We start from the raw sequence: 23,215 nt of genomic DNA, 5'->3' as shown, positions 1-23,215 counted from the left end.
TCTGATTCCTAAAAGGGAATCTTACAAATTTTGGAATTATGCAACATGACTTACTGTCACGTCAAACTGCAGCATAATCCCATCAAAAGTGAGGTGGCCGGTGACAGACTGAAAGTCCTAATGGGACTGATAGTTCAACCCCAGAGCACTGTTGTCAGCTACGCTTATTATACTTTATCCTCACACTGAAATCAGTAAAACAGCTGATTAGTGCTGTATTTAACTTGTATCTCAAGCAGTTAGCTAGCAGCAAATTATAAAGGATAGGCTGTATAATATCTCACAGCTCTTCTTCCTCTGTCTGCCTAAATCTATTCCAATATGTTGGGCTGAATTTAGTTCTTCCCCCGGCATTGGGCTCCATGGCGGGGCGGGGGGGGGGCATGAAAAAGCCTCTGGGAGAAGACTGCCAGCACCCCGACGCCGGAAAGGCCCGATATTGCTGGCGGCGGTGAGGTCTCGTGGCAGCACCGCCCTCCCCGCCATTTGGTGACAGGACCGCCATTTGAATAAATTCAAATTAATGAATTAATTATACTTACGTTCCTGCCATCTGTCTAGGTGCGATCTTGGTGCTGCTGGCCAGCAGTCCTGCACCCTTAGATCCATGTCTGGGGATACAAGGTGCCATCCTGGTGACTGGGGTGGTGGGGGGGGGGGGGGGGTGGGTAAGTTTCTCGGTGCAGGGATGGGGGCGGTGGGGGGGAGAAACAGGGTCAAAGTAACATCATTGGTGTAGGGGATGCTGGGAAGGGTTGAAGGTTAAAGTTTATTTGGGGGGGAGGTCAAATTATACAGGTAAGTGTTTTTGGGGACGGGAAGGGAAAATTAATAATTTATGGTTATTGTGGACTGGGAGAGGGGCAAAATAAATGTATTTTTTAAAAATTCGATTTATCTTTAAATACTTAAATCTGCTGGTAGGGCAACAGCCCTTTACAAATGGCATCAGCGCCTGCGCATGGGCAGCTAACACCATTGCTGGGGACGGACAGCCCGCCCCCCCCCATATAATTAGGGAGGGGGTGGGGCAGCCTGCTCTGGCCATTCAAGTGAGCCGCTGCACAGAAGATTGCGGCAGCTTCGCGACATGCAGCTGGCACGGCGGAGTGCTGTTTTTTTATCCGCTGCTGACTCAGCGGTGGGCACAGAAGATTCAGCCCAGTGAGTACAGCTGTCGGTCTCCAGTTCAGATCTGCAAATGGTCAATACTTTTAAGCCTGTTGTCTCCATATAGCTCTGCTTCATCCAAGAGGACAACACTATCTCTGGGAAAAGTGAAGGCCAAGAAGTCACTAAACAAGGAAGACCATCACCCTGCAAGGACAGTCCTCAATATGCAGCTCAGCGCCCAGAAGATTCATCACTGATTATTGGATCATCTACAGAAACTGTCTGCAGATACCGAAAGCATCTGGGAGGATATGCAGCAGCAGGGGACCACACAGGGGAGATGGTGGCTCTCCCAGATTCGCTTGTGGAAACAGGTCTCTCCAGGCCTTTGGAATATCCATGCCAATTTGAGATCTTGCAATACTCAGATACACCATGGTATATGATGGAGTGCTTTAAAAATGCAGGGATGAACTTTCCCGGCCCACAGGGGTTAGGCTGGGAGGCAGGATGCCTGGCAATATGGCAGGAATAGGTATCAGGAGGGGAGCCTGATATCTTCCCACTGCCATGGCATATTGCCAGTGGTGGGCATCTCAGTGGCTTAGCCACCTGCCAACTGAGCCACTTAGGGGCTCAATTAAAGGCCACTTTCTGCTCCTGTGGGCATTTTGCCTGTGTCGGGAGGGCCTGCTGCCGTGATGGGTGAACAGGATTTGCTGCAAGTTAGGATATTGGCAGCAGAGTTCTGGGTGACCTCAAGTTTACAGAGAGTAACATTTTGGAGGCCGGCTAGGATTGCATTAGAATAGTCAAGTCTGGAGGTAACAAAGGCATGGATGAGGGTTTCAACAGCGGAAGAGTTGAGACAGGAACGTCGTCAGGAAATGTTATGGAGATGGAAGTAGGCAGTCTTAGTGACGGCGCAGATATGTAGTTGAAAGCACACCTTGGTTGAGACTTGACACTAAGGTTGCGAACAGTCTGGTGCAGCCTCAAACAGTTGCCAGGGAACACAAGAAATAGGAGCAGAAGTCAACCATATGGCCCATTGAACCTGCTCCGCCATTCAATACAATCATGGCTGATCTTGGGCTTCATATCCATTTTCTTGCCCGCTCCCCATATCCCTTGATTCCATGGGAGACCAAAAATATATCTATCCCAGCTTTAAATGTATTCAATGATGGAGCATCTACAACCCTCTAGGGTAGAGAATTCCAAAGATTCACAACCCTTTGAGTGAAGTAATTTCTCTTCATCTCAGTCCTGAATGATTGATCCCTCATCCTGAGACTGTGTCCCCATGTTCTAGATTCCATGACCAGTGGGAACAATCTCTCAGCTTCTACCCTATCAAGCCCTTTCAGAATCTTGTATGTCTCAATTAGATCACCTATCATTCTTCTAAACTCCAGAGAATATAGGCCCAATTTACTCAGCCTCTCATCATAGGACAACACCCTCATCCCAGGAACCAATTTAGTAAATCTTACCTGCACTGCCTCCAGTGCAGGTATTTCCTTTCTTAAATGTGGAGACCAAAACAGCACACAGTATTCCAGGTGCAGTCTCATCAAAGCCCTGTACAGTTTTTCTTTATTCCTGTACTTCAATCCCCTTGCAATAGATTCATAGAGTTTTACAGCACAGAAACAGGCCCTTCGGCCCAACGCACCTGCGCCGACCATCAAGCACCCGTCCTAAGAAATCCCATTTCCCCGCACTTGGCCCGTAGCCTTGTATGTTATGGCGTTTCAAGTGCTCATCTAAATACTTCTTGAATGTTGTGAGTGTTCCTGCCTCTACCACCCCTTCAGGCAGTGTGTTCCAGATTCCAACCACCCTCTGGATGAAAAAATTCTTCCTCAACTCTCCTGCCCATTACCTTAAATCTATGCCCCCTAGTTATTGACCTCTCCACTAATGCAAAAAGTTTCTTCCTATCTGTCCTATCAATGCCCCCCATAATTTAGTATACCTCAATCAGGTCCCCCCTCAGCCTTCTCCGCTCCAAGGAAAACAACCCCAGCCTACCCAGTCTGTCTTCATAACTGAAATGCTCCAGCCCAGGCAACATCCTGGTGAATCTCCTCTGCACCCTCTCCACTGCAATCACATCCTTCCTATAGTGTGGCGACCAGAACTGTACAAAGTACTCCCGCTGTGGCCTAACTAGCATTTTATACAGCTGCATCATAACCTCCCGGCTCTTATACTCTATGCCTCGGCCAATAAAGACAAGTATCCTGTATGCCTTCCTAACCACCTTATCTACCCATGCTGCTGCCTTCAGTGATCTATGGACAAGCACCCCAAGGTCCCTCTGACCCTCTGTACTTCCCAAGGTCCTACCATCCATTGTAGATTCCATTGCCTTGTTAGATCTCCCAAAGTGCATCATCTCACACTTCTCAGGATAAACTCCATTTGCCACTGCTCCACCCATCTTACCAGTCCATCTATATCGTGCTGTGGTCTAAGGCTTTCCTCCTCACTATTTACGACACCAATTTTCATGTCATCTGCGAAGTTACTGATCATACCTCCTATATTCATGTCTAAATCATTAATGTACACTACAAACAGTAAGGGTCCCAGCACCAATCCCTGCAATACACCACTGGTCACAGGCTTCCAATTGCTAAAACAACCCTCTGCCATCACCGTCTGCCTCCTTCCACTAAGCCAATTTTGAATCCAATTTGCCAAATTACCCCGGATTCCAAGGGCTTTTACTTTATCAACCAATCTCCCAAGTCTTACTGAAGTCCATATAGACTTCATCAACTGCTTTACCCTTATCTACACGAGTCACCTCCTTGAAAAATTCAATCAAATTTGTTAGACACGATCTCCCCCTGACAAAGCCATGTTGACTATCCCTGATTAATTCCTGCCTCTCCAAGTGGAGATTAATCCTGTCTCAGAATTTTTTCCAATAATTTCCCTACCACTGATGTTAGACTCACTGGCCTGGTTTATCCCTGCTACCCTTCTTGAATAATGGTACCACATTCGCTGTCCTCCAATCCTCTGGTACCTCTCCTGTGGCCAGAGAGGATCTGAAAATTTGTGTCAGAGACCCCGCCATCTCTTCCCTTGCCTCAGATAGCAGCCTGGGATACATCACATCTGGGCCTGGGGATTTATCCACCTTTAAGCCCGCTAATACAGCTAATACTTCCTCCTTTTCAATGTTAATTTGATCAAGTATATCACAATCCCCTTCCCTAATCACTACACCTACATTGTCCCTCTCCATATTGAACACAGATGAAAAGTATTTGTTCAAAACCTCACCTATGTCCTCCAGCTCCACACACAGATTGCCTCTTTGATCCCTAATGGGCCCCACTTTTTCCCTGGTTATCCTCTTGCCCCTAATATACTTATAAAACGCCTTGGGATTTTCCTTTATCTTGTCTGCCAGTGATTTTTCATGCCCCCTCTTTGCTCTCCTAATTACTTTAAGTACTCCCTACACTTTCTATACTCCTCTAGGGCCTCCGCTGTTTTCAGCACTCTGAATCTGCCATACATCTTTTTTTTTCCTTATCCAATCCTCTATATCCCTTGACATCCAGCGTCCCCTTGACCTGTTGGTCCTACTCTTCACCTTTGCAGGAACATGCTGCACCTGAACCCTCACAATTTCCCTTCTAAATGACTCCCACTGGTCTGATACAGACTTTCCTCTAAGAAGCTGCTCCCAGTTCACTTTGGCCAGATCCTGTTTTATCACATTGAAATCTGCCTTCCCCCAATTCAGTACTCTTATTTCCAGTCCCTCTATGTCCTTTTCCATAACAATCTTCAATCTTACAGAGTTATGGTCACTATCCCCGAAATGCTCCCCCATTGCCACTTCTACCACTTGTCCGTCTTCATTCCCTAGGATTAAGTCCAGTACCGCCCATCTTCTTGTAGGACTCTACGTGCTGGCTCAAAAAGCTCTCCTGAATGCACTTGAAGAATTCCACTCCTTTTAAGCTTTTTGCACTAAATACTATCCCCTCTAATATAGGGGAAGTTGAAATCCCCTACTATTATTACCCTATTATTATTGCACCTCTCTGAGACTTGCCTACATATCTGCTCCTCTACCACTGCCTGACTGTTTGGAGGCCTGTAGTACACTTCCAGCCAAGTAATAGCCCCCTTTTTGTTTTTAAGCTCTACCCATATGGCCTCATTAGAGGAACCTTCTAAGATATCATCCCTCCTTACTGCAGTAATTGTCTCTTTAATCAACAGCGCAATGCCACCTCCTCTTTTACCCCCTCCCCTATCACATCTGAAGATTCTATACCCTGAGATATTAAGCTGCCAGTCCTTCTTTTAGAAACATAGAAAATAGGAGCAGGAGTAGGCCATTCGGCCCTTTGATCCTGCTGCGCCATTCATTATGATCATGGCTGATCATCCAACTCAGCAGCCTGTTCCCGCTTTCGCCCCATACCCTTTGATCCCTTTAGACCCAAGAGCTATATCTAACTCCTTCTTGAAAACATACAATGTTTTGGCCTCAACTGATTTCTGTGGTAGTGAATTCCACAGGCTCACCACTCTCTGGGCGAAGAAATTTCTCCTCATCTCAGTCCTGAAAGGTTTACCCCATATCCTTAGACTATGACCCCTGGTTCTGGACTCCCCCACCATCGGGAACATCCTTCCTGCATTTACCCTGTCAAGTCCTGTTAGAATTTTATAGGTTTCTATGAGATCCCCCCTCACTCTTCTGAACTCCAGCGAATATAATCCTAACCAACTCAATCTCTCCTCATATGTCAGTCCCGCCATCCCCGAATCAATCTGGTAAACCTTCCTCTATAGCAAGAACATCCTTCCTCAGATAAGGAGATCAAAACTGCACACAATATTCCAGGTGTGGCCTCACCAAGGCCCTGTATAATTGCAGCAAGACATCCCTGCTCCTGTACTCGAATCCTCTTGCTATGAAGGCCAACATACCAATGGCCTTTTTTACCACCTGTTGCACCTGCATGCTTACCTTCAGCGACAGGTGTACGAGAACACCCACGTCTCGCTGCATATTCCCCTCTCTCAGTTTTTAGCCGTTCAGATAATAATCTGCCTTCCTGTTTTTGCTACCAAAGTGGATAACCTCACATTTATCCACATTATACTGCATCTGCCATGCATTAGCCCATTCACTCAACTTGTCCAAATCACCCTGAAGCCTCTCTGCATCCTCCTCACAACTCACCCTCCCACCCAGTTTTGTGTCATATGCAAATTTGGAGATATTACGTTTCGTTCCCTCATCTAAATCATTAATGTATATTGTGAATAGCTGGGGGCCTGGCACCGATCCCTGCGGTACCCCACTTGTCACTGCCTGCCATTCGGAAAAAGACCCATTGATCCCTACACTTTGTTTCCTGTCTGCCAACCCATTTTCTATCCATTGCAATACACTACCCCCAATCTCATGCGCTTTAATTTTACATGCTAATTTCTTATGTGTGACTTTGTCAAAAGCCTTCTGAAAGCCCAAATAAACCACATCCACTGGCTCCCCCGCATCAACTCTACTAGTTGCATCCTCGAAGAATTCTAGTAGATTTGTCAAGCATGATTTCCCTTTCGTAAATCCATGCTGACTCTGCCCGATTCTACCACTGTTCTCTAAGTGCTCTGCTATAAAATCTTTGATAATGGACTCTAGAATTTTCCCCACTACCAACATCAGGCTGACTGGTCTATAATTCCCCGCTTTCTCTCTACCTCCCTTTTTAAATAGTGGGGATACATTAGCTACCCTCCAATCTTTAGGAACTGTTCCAGAGTCTATAGAATATTGGAAGATGACCACCAATGCATCCAATATTTCTAGGGCCACTTCCTGAGGTACTCAGGGATGCATACCATCAGGCCCTGGGGATTTATCGGCCTTCAATCCCATCAATTTCCCCAACACCATTTCTCTACCAATACTGATTTCTTTCAGTTCCTCTCTCTCACTAAGCCCTGTGTTCCCCAACATTTCTGGTTTGATATTTGTGTCCTCCTTTGTGAAGACAGAACCAAAGTATGCATTTAGTTGGTCAGCCATTTCTTTGTTCCCCATAATAAATTCCCCTGTTTCTGACTGTAAGGGACCTACCTTTGTCTTCACCAATCTTTTTCTCTTCACATACCTATAGAAACTTTTACAGTCAGTTTTTATGTTCCCCACAAGCTTGCTCTCGTACTCTATTTTCCCCTTCTTAATCAATCCCTTGGTCCTCCTTTGCTGAATTCTAAACTGCTCCCAATCCTCAGGTCTGTTGTTTTTCCTTGCAAATTTATATGCCTCTTCCTTGGATCTAATGCTTTCTCTAATTTCCCTTATAAGCCATGGTTTGGCTACCTTTCCCGTTTTACTTTGCGCCAGACAGGGATAAACAATTGTTGCAGTTCATCCATGCACTCTTTAAATGTTTGCCATTGCTCCATGCGTTAAGGCACAAAGCCTCAAGGCTTGTCTTTTTAACATTACTTGTCCCCTTCCTACTATTTTTCACTGTGGCCCTGTTTGATTCTGGCCCTTGATTTCTCTGCCTATCACTTTTCTTATTCCCCTGACTGTCTTTTGTTCTTGTCTTTGATCCCCCCCTCCTCTGACACCTTGCAAAGGTTCCCATCCCCCTGCCATTTTAGTTTAAACCCTCCCCAACCACTCTAGCAAATACTCCCCCTAGGACATCAGTCCCGTTTCTGCCCAGGTGTAACCCGTCCAGCTTGTACTGGTCCCGTCTCCTCTAGGACCGGTCCCAATGCCCCAGGAATCTAAAACCCATCCCCTCACACCATCTCTTCAGCCACATATTCATCCAATATATCCTGCTATTTCTACTCTGACTAGCACGTGGCACTGGCCGTAATCCTGAGATCACTACCTTTGAGGTCCTACTTTTCAACTTACTTCCTAGCTCCCTATATTCTGCTTTTAGGACCTCATCCTTATTTTTACCAATGTCGTTTGTACCAATGCGTACCACGACCACTGGCTGTTCACCCTCGCCCTTCAGAATGTCCTGTAACCGCTCTGAGACATCGTTGACCCTAGCAGCAGGGAGGCAACATACCATCCTGGAGTCTCTTTTGCGGCCACAGAAACGCCTATCTAGTCCTCTTACAATTGAATCCCCTATAACTATTGCATTCCCACACTTTTTACTCCAGTCCTGTGCAGCCAACCGTGATGCAATGAATTGAACTGTTGTTGCTTTCCCCTGAGAGGCCATTCCCCCCAACAGTATCCAAAGCAGAATATCTGTTTTGCAGAGGAATAGCCACAGGAGATTCCTGAACTGCCTGCCTAGTCCTCTTGCTCTGCCTGATGGTCACCCATTCCCCTCCTGCCTGTGGGGTCTGAGCCTGTGGTGTGACCACCTCTCTATATGTGCTATCCACGATGCTCTCCGCCTCGTGGATGCTCCACAGTGTCCCCAGCTGCCACTCCTGCTCCGAAACCCGGGCTTCCAGGAGCTGCAGCTGGAGACACTTCCTGCACACATGCTGGTCCCGGGCACTGGAATTGTTGCCGGCTTCCGACATGGAGCCCGAGGAGCACACCACGTCTTTGAGCTCTCCTGCCATGACTTAACCCTTTAAATTAAATTAAACCTTCTGGAAGATCTTAATGTCCAATAATATTAGTTACTCTAGGGCCCTTCTTCCCTGGTCCTCATTACTAGAGAACTCCCTAAAAAGAAAACACGACTTCCTATATTTGAAATAAACTATAAACCATTCTTACCTGAGATACTTATCCAGCTATTTAGAGCTATTCCCTAACAGCAGCGACTCACCAACCAATCACCTTGCAGCTGTCCTGTGACGTCACTGTTGGCTTTTTTTTTCAAAACTCCTTCCTGCTGCCGCTGCTCTTTTAAACTCTGCCGGTCTCGCTCAGTCTCTTCCCTCAACCATGTCTCAGTAATAGCAATAATATCATATTCCCATGTGTTAATCAATGCCCTCAGTTCATCTGCCTCACTAGTAAGACTCCTTGCATTAAAATAGATACAATCCAGTCTTGCATTATTTGCCTGAGCCTTAACAGGTCTACATTTACTCTGTCCTCCGGACTGACTTAGCTTCACATTTTATATTTGATTGTACATCACCCCCTACTATGCTTCCACTCTGTATCCCATTCCCCTGCCAAATTAGTTTAAACCGCAACCCCTTCCCTGTCCCCTAAACAGCACTAGCAAACCTCCCAGCAAGGATGCTGGTCCCATTCTGGTTCAGGTGCAACCCGTCCATCTTATACAGATTCCACCTTTGCCAGTAACAGGCACAGTGATCCAAGAATCTAAAGCCCTCTGTCCAAAACCATCTCCCCAACCATGCATTAATCTGCTCTAACCTCCTATTCATATACTCACTAGCCCACGGCACCGGAAGAAACCCAGAGATTACAACCTTTGAGGTCCTACTTTTTAATCTGCTGCCGAGCTTCCTAAATTCTTTTTGCAGGACCTCATCCCTCTACCTATGTCAGTGGTACCAACGTGGACCACGACCTCCGGCTGTGCACCCACACCCTCCAGAATACTTTGTAGCCACTCAGTGATATCCAAGACCCTTGCACCAGGGAGGCAACATACCATCCTGGAATCACGTCAGCGACCACAGAAATGCCTATCAGTTCCTCTAACCATAGAATCCCCTACCACTATTGCCGTCTTGTCCCTTTTTCTCCATCCCAGCACAGCTGAGTCAGCCATGACATTCCAGTCTTGACTCTCGGTGCATTCTCCAGAGGAACCCTCTCCCTCATCGGTACTCAGAACCGAATACCAGTTAGAAAGTGGAATGTCCTCTGGGGACTCCTGCACTACCTGCCCTGACTTCTTTGTCCATCCGGCACCACCCAGTCACCCCCTGACTGTGCTTGCCTAGGCACCGGCTTGACTACCTCCTGAAGCGTGCCATCCATGTAGTCCTCCACCTCGCAGATGCGCCACAGTGACTCCAGCCGCTGCTCGAGCTCCGAAACCCGAAGCTCAAGCTTCTGCAGCCGGAGACACTTTCTGCAGATATGTTCACCAACGTCACATGGCACTTCAATGACTTCCCACATTGCACAGGAGGTACATTCCGCTTGGCCAAGCTGCTTCGCCATTACTTACTTTTACAATGAGAAAAAAAAACTTGCTAGTGTAATAACTTACCAGCTATTTACAATCAAATTTTATCCCCTGTACCTCTGAGGCTGGGAAAGAAAAAGACCAAAGAGCACCTTCCACTGCCCCCAGTCAACGAAAATACCCACATTTAACTTACAGCCTCACTCCATGCCAACAGCACTAGTATAGCCAGTAAATACTAAAAATTTACAGATAGCTATCCTAGGGCTTTAATTTAAAAGGAACCTTTTTAACTCCAATCAATCACAGTTATCCCCAGGCAATAACAGCTGCCACCCACCGACCAATCAGCGCCCAGAATTTCAGTGATGTCATTATTCTCTTTTTTTTACTAAATCCAAACAGAGCGTGTGCAGGAACAGTCACAGTAGGTGAACAGCCTCGAGCCCTGCTCTTTATTTATAGGTTTTCAGCCCTGTTCCTTTCAGGTCCGCCACTGCCCTGGTGGTCAGGTAGGTGAAGGGCCTCAAGCCCCACTCTTTATTTATAGGTTTTCAGCCCTATTCCTTTCAGGTCCGCCACTGCCCCGGACGTCAGGTAGGTGACGTAAAGGCCAACATGCCATTTGCCTTCCTAATAGCCTGCTGCACCTGCATATTAACTTTGCGTGCTCTTTGTATGCGTACCTCCAAGTCTCTCTGAAAATCAACACTCACAAGTTTCACACCTTTTAAAAAATATTCTGCTTTTCTATTTTTATGACCAAAGTGAACAACTTCTTGCTTTCCTATGTTATACTCCATTTGCCATTTTGTTGTCCACTCACTTAATCTGTCTATATCTCTTTGCAGCCTCTCTACATCCTCCCCGCAGCTTACCTTCCCACCGAGCTTTTTATCATCTGCAAACTTAAATACATTACTCTCTGTCTCTTCATCCAAGTCATTAATATAGAGTGTAAATAGCTGAAGCCCCAGCACTGATGCTTGCAGAAGCCCACTATTCACTGCCTGGCAACTTGAAAATGCCCCATATATGTCCACTCTCTGCTTCCTGTCTGTCAACCAATCCTCTATCCACGCTAATATATTACCCCCAACACCATGAGCCCTTATCTTGTCTATTAATCTTTTATGTGGCACCTTATCCAATGCCTTTTGAAAATCCAGGTATACTGCATTCACTGGTTTCCCTTTATCTGCCCTAGCAGTTACATCCTCAAAAAACTAATAAATTTGTCAAACAGGATCTCCCTTTAGTAAAACCATGCTGACTTGTTCTAATCATACCATGCTTTTCCAAGTTCAATGTTAAGACTTCTTTAATAATCGTTTCCAGCACCTTCCCAATGACTGATGTTAGCCTGACTGGCCTGTAGTTCCCTGTTTTCTCGCTACCTCCTTTCTTGAAAAGCACTGTAACATTTACCAACTTCCAATCTGACAGGACCATTCCTGAATCTAAGGAATTCTGGAAAATCATAGCCAGCACATCAACTATCTCTGCAGCTATCTCTTTTAGAACCCTAGGATGTAGGTTATCTGGTCCCAGGGACTTGTCACATTTTAGTCCCTCAAGCTTCTCCAATACTTTTTCTCGACTGATATCTATATCCTTAATTTCCTCACTCTTTTTAGCCCCTAGGTTACTGCCTGTTTCAAGTATGGAACTTGTGTCTTCTACTGTGAAGCCAGACACAAAATATTTGTTCAATGTCTCTGCCATTTCCTCAATCCCCATGATGATTTCTCCTGTCTCTGCCTCTAAGGGACCGACATTTACTTGAGCTACTCCCTTCCTTTTTATGTACTTATAAAAGCTCTTACAATCTGTTTTTATATGGCTGGCTAGTTTACTCTCATTCTATTTTTTTCCCTTTTTATCAACTTTTTTGTGGCCCTTTGCTGGTTTCTAAAATACTCCTAATCCTCAGACTTGCTACTATTTTTTTGCAACATCATAAGCCTCTTATCGTCTAATACTCTCCTTAACTTCCTGAGTGAGTCACGGGATGGATCTTTCTGGATGGATTTTTGTTTTTGAACGGAATGTACTTTTGTTGAACCCTTTGAATTGTTTCTTTAAATGTTTCCCACTGTTTGTATACCACCATACCTTACAGTCTATTTACACAATTAACCTTAGCCAGTTCTCCCCTCATACCTTCATAATTGGCTTTGTTTAATTTTAAGATTCTTATTTGTGATTGAAATGTGTCACTTTCAAACATAACATGAAGTTCCATGGTATTATGATCAATATTTCCCAGTGGATCTTTTACTATGGCATTGCTTATTAACCCTGCTTCATTACACAATACGAGATCTAAGATAGCTTTATTCCTAAAATTAAATCAAAATACTGCAGATGCTGGAAATCTGAAATAAAAACAAAAAGTGTTGGAAATACTCAGCAGGTCTGGCAGCATCTGTGGAGGGAGAAGCAGTTAACGTTTCAGGTCTGTGACCTTTCATAGAAATGGCAAAGGTTAGAAAATAATTAGGTTTTAAGCAAGTGAAGGGGAGGGGGGTGGGGGAGAGAACAAAGGGGAAGGTGTTTGATTGGGCAGACAGCAGGAGAGATTAAATAACAAAGTTGTCCTGTGACAAAGGCAAAGAGTGTGTTAATGCTTGTGGTGAAAGACAAAGCATTAGTCCACTCAATGTTCAGTCTGCAAGGCTGTAGAGTGCCTAATCGAAAGAGCAGGTGCTGCTCCTCGAGCTTGCGTTGATGTTCACTGGAACGCTGGAGCAGGCCAAAGACAGAAATGTTGGCATGAGAGCAGAGGGGAGTGTTGAAACGGCCAGCAACTGGAAGTTCAGGGTCATGCTTTTGGACTGAGCGGAGGTGTTCCGCAAAGCGGTCGCCCAATCTGTGTTTGGTCTCCCTAGTGTCGAGGAGACCACATTGTGAGGAGCGAATACAGTATACTAAATTGAAAGAAGTACAAGTAAATCGCTGCTTCATCTGAAAGGAGTGTTTGGGGCCTTGGATAGTGAGGAGAGAGGAGGTAAAAGGGCAGGTATTACACCTCCTACAATTGCATGGGAAGGTGCCGTGGGAGGGGAGTGAGGTGTCGGGGTAATGAAGGAGTGGACCAGGGTGTGGCGGAGGGAACGATCCCTTCGGAATGCTAACAGGGAGGTGAGGGAATGATGCATTTGGTGGTAGCATCACGCTGGAGGTGGCGGAAATGGCAGAGGATGATCCTTTGGATGTGGAGGCTGGTGAGGTGGAAAGCGAGGACAAAGGGAACCCTGTCGCAGTTCTGGGAGAGAGACAAAGGGGTGAGGGCAGAAGTGCAGGAAATGGGCTGGACACAGTTGAGGGCCCTGTCAACCACTGTGGGGGGGAATCCTCGGTTCAGTAAAAAGGAAGACATATCAGAAGCGCTGTTGTAGAAAGTTGCATCAGAGCAGATACGTCGGAGATGGAGAAACTGGGAGAATGGAATGGAGTCCTTAGAGGAGGCAGGGTGTGAAGAAGTGTGGTCGAGGTAGCTGTGGGAGTTGGTGGGCTTATAATGAATGTTAGTGGACAGCCTATCCCCAGAGATGGAGACAGAGACGTTGAGGTGGACGGAGATGGACCATGTAAAGGTGAGAGAAGGGTGGAAATTGGAAGCAAAGTTGATAAAGTTTTCCAGTTCAGAGTGGGAGCAGGAAACGGCACCGATGCAGTCATCAGTATACTGGAAAAAGTTGGGGGAGGGGGCCTGAGTAGGACTGGAACCAAGAAATGTTCGACATATCCCTCAAAAAGACAGGCATAAGTAGGACCCATGCGGGTACCCATAGCAACACCTTTTACTTACAGGAAGTGAGTGGAGTTGAAGGAGAAGTTGTTCAATGTGAGAACAATTAGCTTTATCCCTAGTCGGCTCTACAACGTATTGCTCCAAGAAACTGTCATGAAAGCATTCAACAAATTCATCTTCGAGACCACTGTTGCCAATTTGATTGTCCCAATCTATATGCAGATTAAAGTCCCCCACAATTAATACATTACCTTTTTTACACGCTCCAATAATTTCCCATTTAATGTTCTATCCAATAATATAACTAGTGTTAGGAGGCCTGTAAACTACTCCCACCAGTGTTTTCTGATGCCTGCTATTCCTAATTTCCACCCAAACTGATTCTACTTCATGATCTTCTGAGGCCAGATCTCTTATTAATGTCCTTATGTCATCCTTCACTATCAGGGCTACCCCTCCTCCTTTGTCATTTTGTCTGTCTCTCCGAAATATTGTGTACCCTGGAATATTTACTTCCCAACCTTGATCTCCTTGTAACCATGTCTTGGAAATGGCAATTAGATCTAGATCATTTACTTCTATTCGTGCCACTAGTTCATCTATCTTATTACAGATGCTTCGTGCATTCAGATAAAGGAACTTCAATTTTATTTTGTTACCTCTGTTCCCTGCGAAGACCTTATTTGCCAACGTACAATTTTTGTTAAACTCTCTGTCCCTTCCTGTCCCATTCTGTTGGGAGTTACCCCCATCACTATCCTGCTCCGATGCCCTGGCCCCTCTCTTTGGATTTCTGAATTTCCCTTTACCCAAACCCTCCACCCGTGTTAGTTTAAAGCTCTGTCCACAGTCCTAGTTATGCGATTGGCTAGGACACTGATTCCAGCCTGGTTCAAGTGAAGCCCATCCCAACAGAATAGCTCTCTTTCCTGAGTAATGATGCCAGTGCCCCAAGAATCGAAATCCCTTCTTCCCACACCACTCTTTGAGCCACGCATTTAGTTCTCTAATCTGCTTGACCCTTTGAAAATTTGTGCTGGCTCAGGTAACAATCCGGAGATGATTACCTTTGATGTTCTGCGTTTTAGTTTGGACCCTAATTCCTCAAATTCTCTAAGCAGAACATAATTTCTGGTTCTACCTATGTCATTGGCTCCCACATGGACCACAACAACTGGATCCTCCCCTTCCCACTCCAGGTTCCTCACCAACCATGAGGAGATATCCTTAACCCTGGCACCAGGCAGGCAACACAGCCGTCAGAGCTCCCGGTCACGACTACAGAAAACAGTATCTATCCCCTGGACCATAGTGTCTCCTATCACTACCACATTCCTCTTCACTCGCCCCACTGGAATGGCATCTTTCACCATAATGCCATGGTCAGTCTGCTCATCCACCTTGCAGTCCTTCTCCACATCCACACAGGTAGCAAGGGCCTCATAGCTGTTGCACAAGGTCAAGGGCTGAGGCTCCTGCATTACTACGTGCTGATTCCCCCTACCTGACTCATTGCAGTCACACCCTCCTATCCCTGACCATTGGCCATCTCTAATGTTCTCCCTACTCTAAGGGGTGTGACTGCCTCCTGGAACAAAGTGTTCAGGTAACTCTCCCCCTCCTTGATACTCCGCAATGTCTGCAACTCACTCTCCAGCTCAGCTATTCTGAGCTGAAGTCGTGCAAGCTGCAGACAATTACTGCAGACATGGTTGTTCGGGATTGCAGTGCATTCCACAGATTCCCACATGCAGCATTTGCAGCACACTACCAGCCCTGCCATCTCTGTACAATCTTTTTTTAGTCAATTAGTTAATAATTCAAGCTGAAGTAATGGAAAGTTGCACTCACCTACCTTGGAGTCAGAGGTTGAAGGCTGAAAAAGATAAGAAAAGGAGGCCCTCTTTTCCCCTCTGCACAGAATTTCCATATGCACCAAATTTTCAAATTCACTCAGGGAAATGTCTCTCACTCAAGCAACTGTCTCTTCTCAACTGAGTCCCCTCACTGAGAGGGATGCAGTCAGCGGCTAGGGAGCAGAGTTTGTGGCAGGGCTTCAGTCTTCCCAATATTTAATTGGAGGTAATTTTTGCTCATCCAGTTCTGGATGTTGGACAAGCATTCTGTTAATTTAGAGATTGCAGAGGTATCAAAAGAGGTGGTGGTGAGGTAAAACTGGGTGTCGACAGTGTACATGTGCAAACTGACATCATGTTTTTAATGTCACCAAGAGGCAGCATGTCGATGAGAAATATGCGGGAGCCAAGGAGATATCGTTGGGGGGGACACCAAAGGTAACTGCGGGAATGGAAACAGTAGCTATTGATGGTAATTTCTGATCATCACTAGATGGATAATAATGGAACCAGACAAATATAGTCATACCCAGCCGGAAGATGGTGAAGAGGCATTGGAGAAGGATGGTGTGATCAACTGTGTCAAAGGCTGCAGACAGATTGAGACGGCCGAGGAGGGTTAGTTTGCCTTTGTCACAAGTCACATAGGATGGCATTTATGACTTTGATAACAGCCATTTCGGTAGTGACCGGGGTCGAAACCTGATTGGAGGGATTTAGACATGGAGTTCCAGGAAAGACAGGCATTAATTTGGGAGGCAACAACACATTCAATGACTTTGGAGAGGAAAGGGAGGTTGCAGATGCAGTGGCAGTTTGCAAGGATGAAGGGGGTCAAGGCTTGGTTTTTTTTGACAAGGGATGATGATGGCAGATTTGCAGGACAGAGCAACTGACCCTGAATATAGAGAACCGGGAAAGGAAGTTGGGTGGTCAGTTTAGTGGAAATAGAGCCCAGAGAGCAGGAGGTGAGTCACATGGATGAGCTCGGAGAAAGCATGAGGGGAGAGAGAAACTAGAGGAAGACAAAAATTCAGGGCTAGAGCAGGGGGAGTCTTAGATGAAGTTTGGCCAAGTGGACATGGAAATGAGGAAACTGCAGAGGCAGCTGATTGTATGGTCTCAATCTTGGTGACAAAGAAATCTATGAGCTCCTCGGACTAGTTGTTGAAAGTGAGATTGGAAGATACGGGGAATGGGGTTTAAGAACACTGCTTGCAGTAAAGAAAAGAAGCTGGGGTGGGGATAACCTCGGCTTTCCAGGATATTTTAGCAGACGAGAGCAGGACCCTATAGTGCTAGATAGGAAACAGTCAGATCAGGCGGTGAATGGCTAAACCAGTTGTCCATCATTACAGTTCAAGTCTACGTCCCTTGGACTTAAAGGAACAGAGATGACGGCCATACCAGGGATAACAGCCAGGATGAGAGTAATGATTTTAACGGGGATGAGGGAATCTAAGGTGGAGGTGAGGGTGTGGTTGACCAGATTGTTAACTGCAGAGGTCTGGAAGGAAAAATGGGATGTGGGTGGAGATTAATACAAGGAGGTGATCAGAGATGGACTTAACTGTGGTTGATACTATGGATTAGCGAGGCCATGTGAGATGGCAAAGTCAAGCGGGTTCCATGAATATGGATTGGGGAGTTTTAATGGAGGGTGAGATTAAGAGAGATAAGGAGACAGTGAACTCACAAGAGAAAACATGATGAATTGAGATGGAGGTTGAAACCACCTAGGATAAGAAGTCACTCAGTGCTGAGGCTGAGGGGAGGAAAGCAGTGATGAGAGCTCATTGAGAAAACTGGCATGGTACTTCAGTAGGCAGTAGAGAACCAGGATCTTAAATGAGGTGAGAGGGGTGAAACAGAGTGAGATGTTCAAAGGAGGAAAAAGTGCCAGAGGAGTAAGGAGACAGACCAAGTTGTGATTTGGTTATAAGAGCCACACCACCACCACGGTGTGGGCAAGATAAAAGGTGAAAGTTATAGCCAGGCAGCTTTAGTAACCATTCCATGGGAGTATGCAGCTTTTAAGGGGAAGAGCCTGTGTATGTTCTGGGCATACCATTGCAGGACCTGTTTAGTCATCTCTTCCCAGGCTTCCCCAACTCCAGCTTGCTGAGGAAGTTTCACCGCACATCCACAAATAGCAAGTCTCCTAGTCACTGGAGCTGCAGTTTTGCAGTCATGGTCGTTAGGGGATAGGAACAGTTCTTTTCAGGCTGATTTGCTGATGTGGCTGCATGCTGTCGGCTGAATTCCTGGTACAGACTCTCTTTTCCTTGGACGGGACACTCTTGGACAACCTCATCTTGGCATTCTTCCCCATTTGCTGCTACAACCTATGGAGTGGGAAACTGTATTTACTCTGTTGGCCACCTCTGGCTATGCTTACTGTGTACTGGCTGTTTGTGGAGAGTTTCCTCAGTGTCATAAATGGACAGTTTGTTGCAGTCGTCCAACAACACCTCCAGGCTTCATTCTGTGAAGAGTAAGTTCTCACATCTCGGACTAACCTCAGGCTTCGTGGAAAAATGTAAATTGGCCCTTTAAAAGCAGCTGCATTCCCAATTTCTCACCCACCATCTCACAGAGGGCTCCTGCATATCTGGGAAATGAAGTGAGAGTACTTAAATGATAAAAAATACTCAGAAGGTCACTCAAATTGTAGGAAACTTACAAAATGTGGATGATTTTCAAGGGTATTCCAGGGTGTGGGCAGAGGAGACAGAAAAGAAAATGGACTTGAATTTACTCTCCAAAATGAATGTAAATACAATTGGGAAATTGCTACTCCTATGGAGTAAAACCACTTGTTAGCTACACAGTGCTTGCAGAACTTTTAGAGAAATTAATTATTATTGAGGTACAATCTTATTCAAAGATGGTAAGATGGTGGCCAATGAGGAAATAGGTCAGCAGGGAGAGATGGAGAAAGTGAGAGACAGGCAGGTAGACTGAAAGTGAGAACAAGTTTATAAATATTAAGCATGGAGGGACAGAAAGCTCTGTTTCCCACATGTGGTAAAACAGAAACCAGTTGCCCTTACCATAAATTTCCACGACATGAGTGAACAAAATACTTTTGTTTGCATCTTTTGCATCACAAGTTAGCTCATAAGTACCACCGTCAGCCAAATCCAAATTCAGCAACTCAATAGATCCATTCTGGTCATTGTAATTAATTTGGTGTTCATAAAAAGGAGCCTTAGTAACTTTCATTGATAAAGGAGCATGTTGCACAATTGCAATGTGCTGTGTACGGGAAATAAACCACCAAGCAATCCAAGTTAGCTCTGAAAATGATCCATGCCCGCATCCGCTCAAGAAAATAGAGGAAAATCTGGTAACAAAATGGTAGGCCGTTTCCAACTTGGGTGTAGGACTCTGCAAATAAACTACAGAAAACATTGGATCTCTTCAGTGAATTATAGTCAAATGTTCTGTTACATGGATGCATTAAATTATAGACTCGATGGGCTGAATGGATTCCTCTGTGCAGTAAATGACTCTGAGAAGAATTAAGGCGGAGTATTCCAGGGTGTGGGCAGAGGAGACAGAAAAGAAAATGGACATGAATTTACTCTCCAAAATGAATGTAAATACACTAATCCAGGCAGGTGTAAGCAGAACTTGGGGCAGCATCCAGTTACACTGGCAGTCATCCTTTATTCCATCAGACAAAACTTCTACAGCAAGTCAAATGACATAACCAACTGAGTATGAGCGGTCACATAATGTATCCACCCAAGTACAGGCAGTGACATAATGTACCCACCCAAGTATTGCTGGTCATATTATGTACCCAACCAAGTATGGACAGTGACATAATGTACACACCTGAGTATGGACAATCACATAATGTACCCATCTGGGAATGGATGGTCACCTAAAATACCCACTCAAAAATGGGCAGTACGATTAGATTCCCACTTAAGAATGGGTGGTCACATAATGTACCCACCCAAGAAAGGATGGGCAAATAACATACCCACCCAAGAATGGGCAGTAATATAACCTTCTCCCAACCCAGAGTATGGGCAGTCATAATCCTCTCTTTCTCTATTCTCCCACTACTCTCATAAGAACATAACAAATAGGAGCAGGAGTAGGCCATTCAGCCCTTCGAGTCTGCTCCACCATACAATACAATAATGGCTGATCACTTACCTCAATTCCACCTTCCCGCACCATCCCCATATCCCGTTGTATCCAAAATCTATTGCTCTCTTTCTTAAATATATTCAACAACTGGGCATCCACAGAACTGTCACCCCCTTCTCCAATTTCAAATTCACTCTCCTCTACCTCACTTTGTCTTTCTCTCCAATCTCACTCATTTTCTCCTCTAAGCCACCCTCTCCTCTTACACACTATCTCCTCTCTCATTTCTCTCTGTCCTTTTAAACTCCCTCTTTCTCTCCTCACACTCTCTCTCTCTCGCTCTCACACTCCTGAGTAAAACAGAGCAGTAGGACAAGTAGGGTGTGTAGCCCAAATGCTTCGAGTATAAGGGACAAATTCAACGTACTGAGACATGGCTGCAAGATCGTCAGGGCTGGGAATTAAATATACTCAGTTATACGGTCTACAAGAAAAATAGGGAAAATAGTAAAGGGGGAGCAGAAGCCTCAGTAACTAAGCATGAAATTACTACAATGATAAGAGAGGATGTAACAAGAGGTAAGCAGACAGTGGAGACATTATGGGAAAAATTAAAAAATAGGAAAGGATTTATGAACGTAATGGGATTTGTCTATGGGCCCCCTGGTAGCAGCTGTGAAGTGGTTGTATAGATGCAGTGATTAGATAAGCATGTAGCAAAGGTGGAGTGGTTTTAATAGGCATTTTGAAGTGTAGTCACTGCTGTAATGTAGAAAACACAGTAACCAATTTGCACACAGCAAGCTCATGCAAACAGCAATTTGACATTGACCAGATAATCTGTCTTTTGTGAAGCTGATTCAGGGATAAATACTGGCCTTGACTCCAGGGATAACCACCCTGCTCTACTTCAAAGTAGTGCCATGGGATCCACCTGAAAGGGCAGACAGACCTCTCTAATGTTTCATTAGAAAGATGGCACCACCAACAGTGCAGCATTCTCTCATTACTGCACTGTGGTGTCAACCTAGCTTTGTGTACTCAAGTTCTCGAGCGGGACTTGAACCCACAACCTTCTGACTCAGGGGCAAAAGTACTACCAACTGAGCCATAGCTGATACTAAATTTGGACTTTTGCTAAAGTTGAGCCCATGGAATTAAAGGCAAATTATTGGCTTGGTTAGGAAACCGGCTGAGCGGCAGGAGACAGACGGCAGAATTTTCCCAGCCCCATGGAGATGGCTTTGGAGGTGATGGGGCAGGGAAATTCTGAAAAACAAACCGTCGGGCCAGCTCCCCAATGTGTTCCCACTTCCCTGCGCTTTTCCAGGAGACAGCCTTCCAGCAGCAACGGCTACGCACCTGGCAGCAGCAGGAAGCCAAGCAAGATTGTTAAATGTACAATTAAGCCATATTTTACCACATCAATTAAACTTTTTGAATTATTGCACAAGCCCCACGCTGTGTCAGCACCTCAGCAACCCAGCTGAGGCGGCAGCATAGCAGGAAGCCATTGTCTAATAAAGGTAACATCAAGTCAGTAGTATAAAGAGGGTAAGGAGCAAGAATGATCCTTTGCATAGCCAGAGACCTGACATTGAGGAAGCATCTCTGAGACGGGTGATACTCAAATTGTTGGGAGGGCTCGCACTGGGTGATACTGTGCCACAGCTGCCAGGGCAGCTGGGCTGCACAGACCAGTGGATTAAAGACTGCACTCAGACATGGGGTCCATGGAGGAGAAGCAGCAGGATGACCAACAAGTACAGCCGCATGCAGCAGAGCGCTGAAGGGCACGAGGCAGAAGGTGGTGCTATCCTCATCAGAGGATATATTGGCAAAGGATCAGCTTTTTGACCTGTCAGAACAGCAGAGCCAAAGGCCGCGCTTCTCATAGCAGATGGTCACTGACATCTGCACCCTTTTGGAGAAGAACCTCAGGTATCATGGAGCGGGTGGACATCCAGTGCCCCTACCACTGAAGGTGATAGTCGTGTTGAGTTTTTATGCTTCCGGCTCCTTCTAGGCTTCAGCTGTGGACATATGCAGGATATCCCAATTGGTCACCCTGAACTATATCACGTCGGGCATCTGACTCCATTGTGTTAATTGAGAATCACTCGAAGAAGGTGAATGAAGATTTGGATGAAGGCAGTGATGGTGGTGACTCTGACTGAGCTGGTCACTTGGGCTGGACATTCGAACACAGTTCCTCAGCCAGCCAGTGGGAACCGAGGATGAAGAAGACAGGCCAACAGTTGAAGGTCCCCCTGTCGGGTGGTTGAATAGACCTCTCTGGAAAGTGAGAAAACCTTTTTTTTTAAAAAAGGACTTTTAAAAGATATGGCCAGTCAGGCGAGAGGGCTGTAGGCTTTGCCTCCATGGCTGGATTTCCTCAGGTGTAGGGGGCGACAGACTGCACCTGTGGTCATTAAGACAATGTCGGAGGCCAGGAGCATTTGTCAATAGGAGGGGCTTTGAGTCCTTCAACCTACAGCTTGTATGTGACCACTGCAAGAGAACCATCCCAGCTTGTACAAGATTCCCTCGTGGTTGCCACAATGCGTTCATCCTAAGGAAGCCTCTGTGGGTAGCTCCTGGGTGACCATGGCTACCACTGAAGATATGGCACATGACATCAGAGTGGAACCCCAGAACAGAGGCACATGATCACTACAACCACTGCTACTTATCCACCATTGCACTCCTGAAGTTGCAGTTCTAATTCCTTAATCGATCTGGGGGAGGCCCTCCAATATGGCCCTTTAAGGATCATGCACTGTGGTGTTGTGCTGCGCAAGATGGCGATGCAGTAAGAAGAGGAACTGAATCCCCAGATGGTGGGGATAAGCAAACAGCATCCTCAGAAGGAGGAACACAGTGATCAGCCAGAGCAGCTGAGACGTCAGCACTCAGCCAGGCATGATTCACCTGAGAAGGAGCCATCCTGCATTGCAGTGGTACCAACCAGGCCTGTGTGAGATCAGATGCTTGCGTTCTCGTCAAGCCATCACCACTTACATCTCTCCTTAGATGTTTTATATAGCCATTACCCCTCACATGTCAAGATTGTGTCCCACGACATCCATACCATCTAGGCCACTCCTCACCAGGCTTGTGCTATGGATCAAAATGAACCAAAACACTTATCATGTTCTCAAAATAAGCATGTTCATTCAAATACAAATTATTCATTTAACAGAACTATTAAAAAAATTATGCAAATACGTCCCATAGGGATGCTAATACCAGAATTGTCTGTACTCTCCCAAGAG

General features: G+C 45.7%; 1 protein-coding gene across 1 annotated transcript in view; it reads right to left on the bottom strand.

Annotated features, from left to right (window-relative positions):
- Positions 1 to 20,036, bottom strand: part of LOC137380558 (hepatic and glial cell adhesion molecule-like) — a 39,292-nt gene extending 19,256 nt beyond the window's left edge. Inside the window, exons 1-2 of the mRNA XM_068052571.1 lie at positions 20,007 to 20,036; positions 18,887 to 19,091 (exon numbers count right to left, since the gene is read on the bottom strand). Of these exons, the coding sequence (XP_067908672.1) occupies positions 18,887 to 19,091; positions 20,007 to 20,036 (235 nt within the window). The remainder of the gene's footprint in view (positions 1 to 18,886; positions 19,092 to 20,006) is intronic.
- Between the last annotated feature and the right edge of the window lie 3,179 nt (positions 20,037 to 23,215).

This window comes from Heterodontus francisci, chromosome 2 (genome assembly GCF_036365525.1).
Source record: "Heterodontus francisci isolate sHetFra1 chromosome 2, sHetFra1.hap1, whole genome shotgun sequence".
NCBI classification, from domain to species: Eukaryota; Metazoa; Chordata; class Chondrichthyes; order Heterodontiformes; family Heterodontidae; genus Heterodontus; species Heterodontus francisci.
This window is presented reverse-complemented; position numbering and strand designations above follow the sequence as displayed.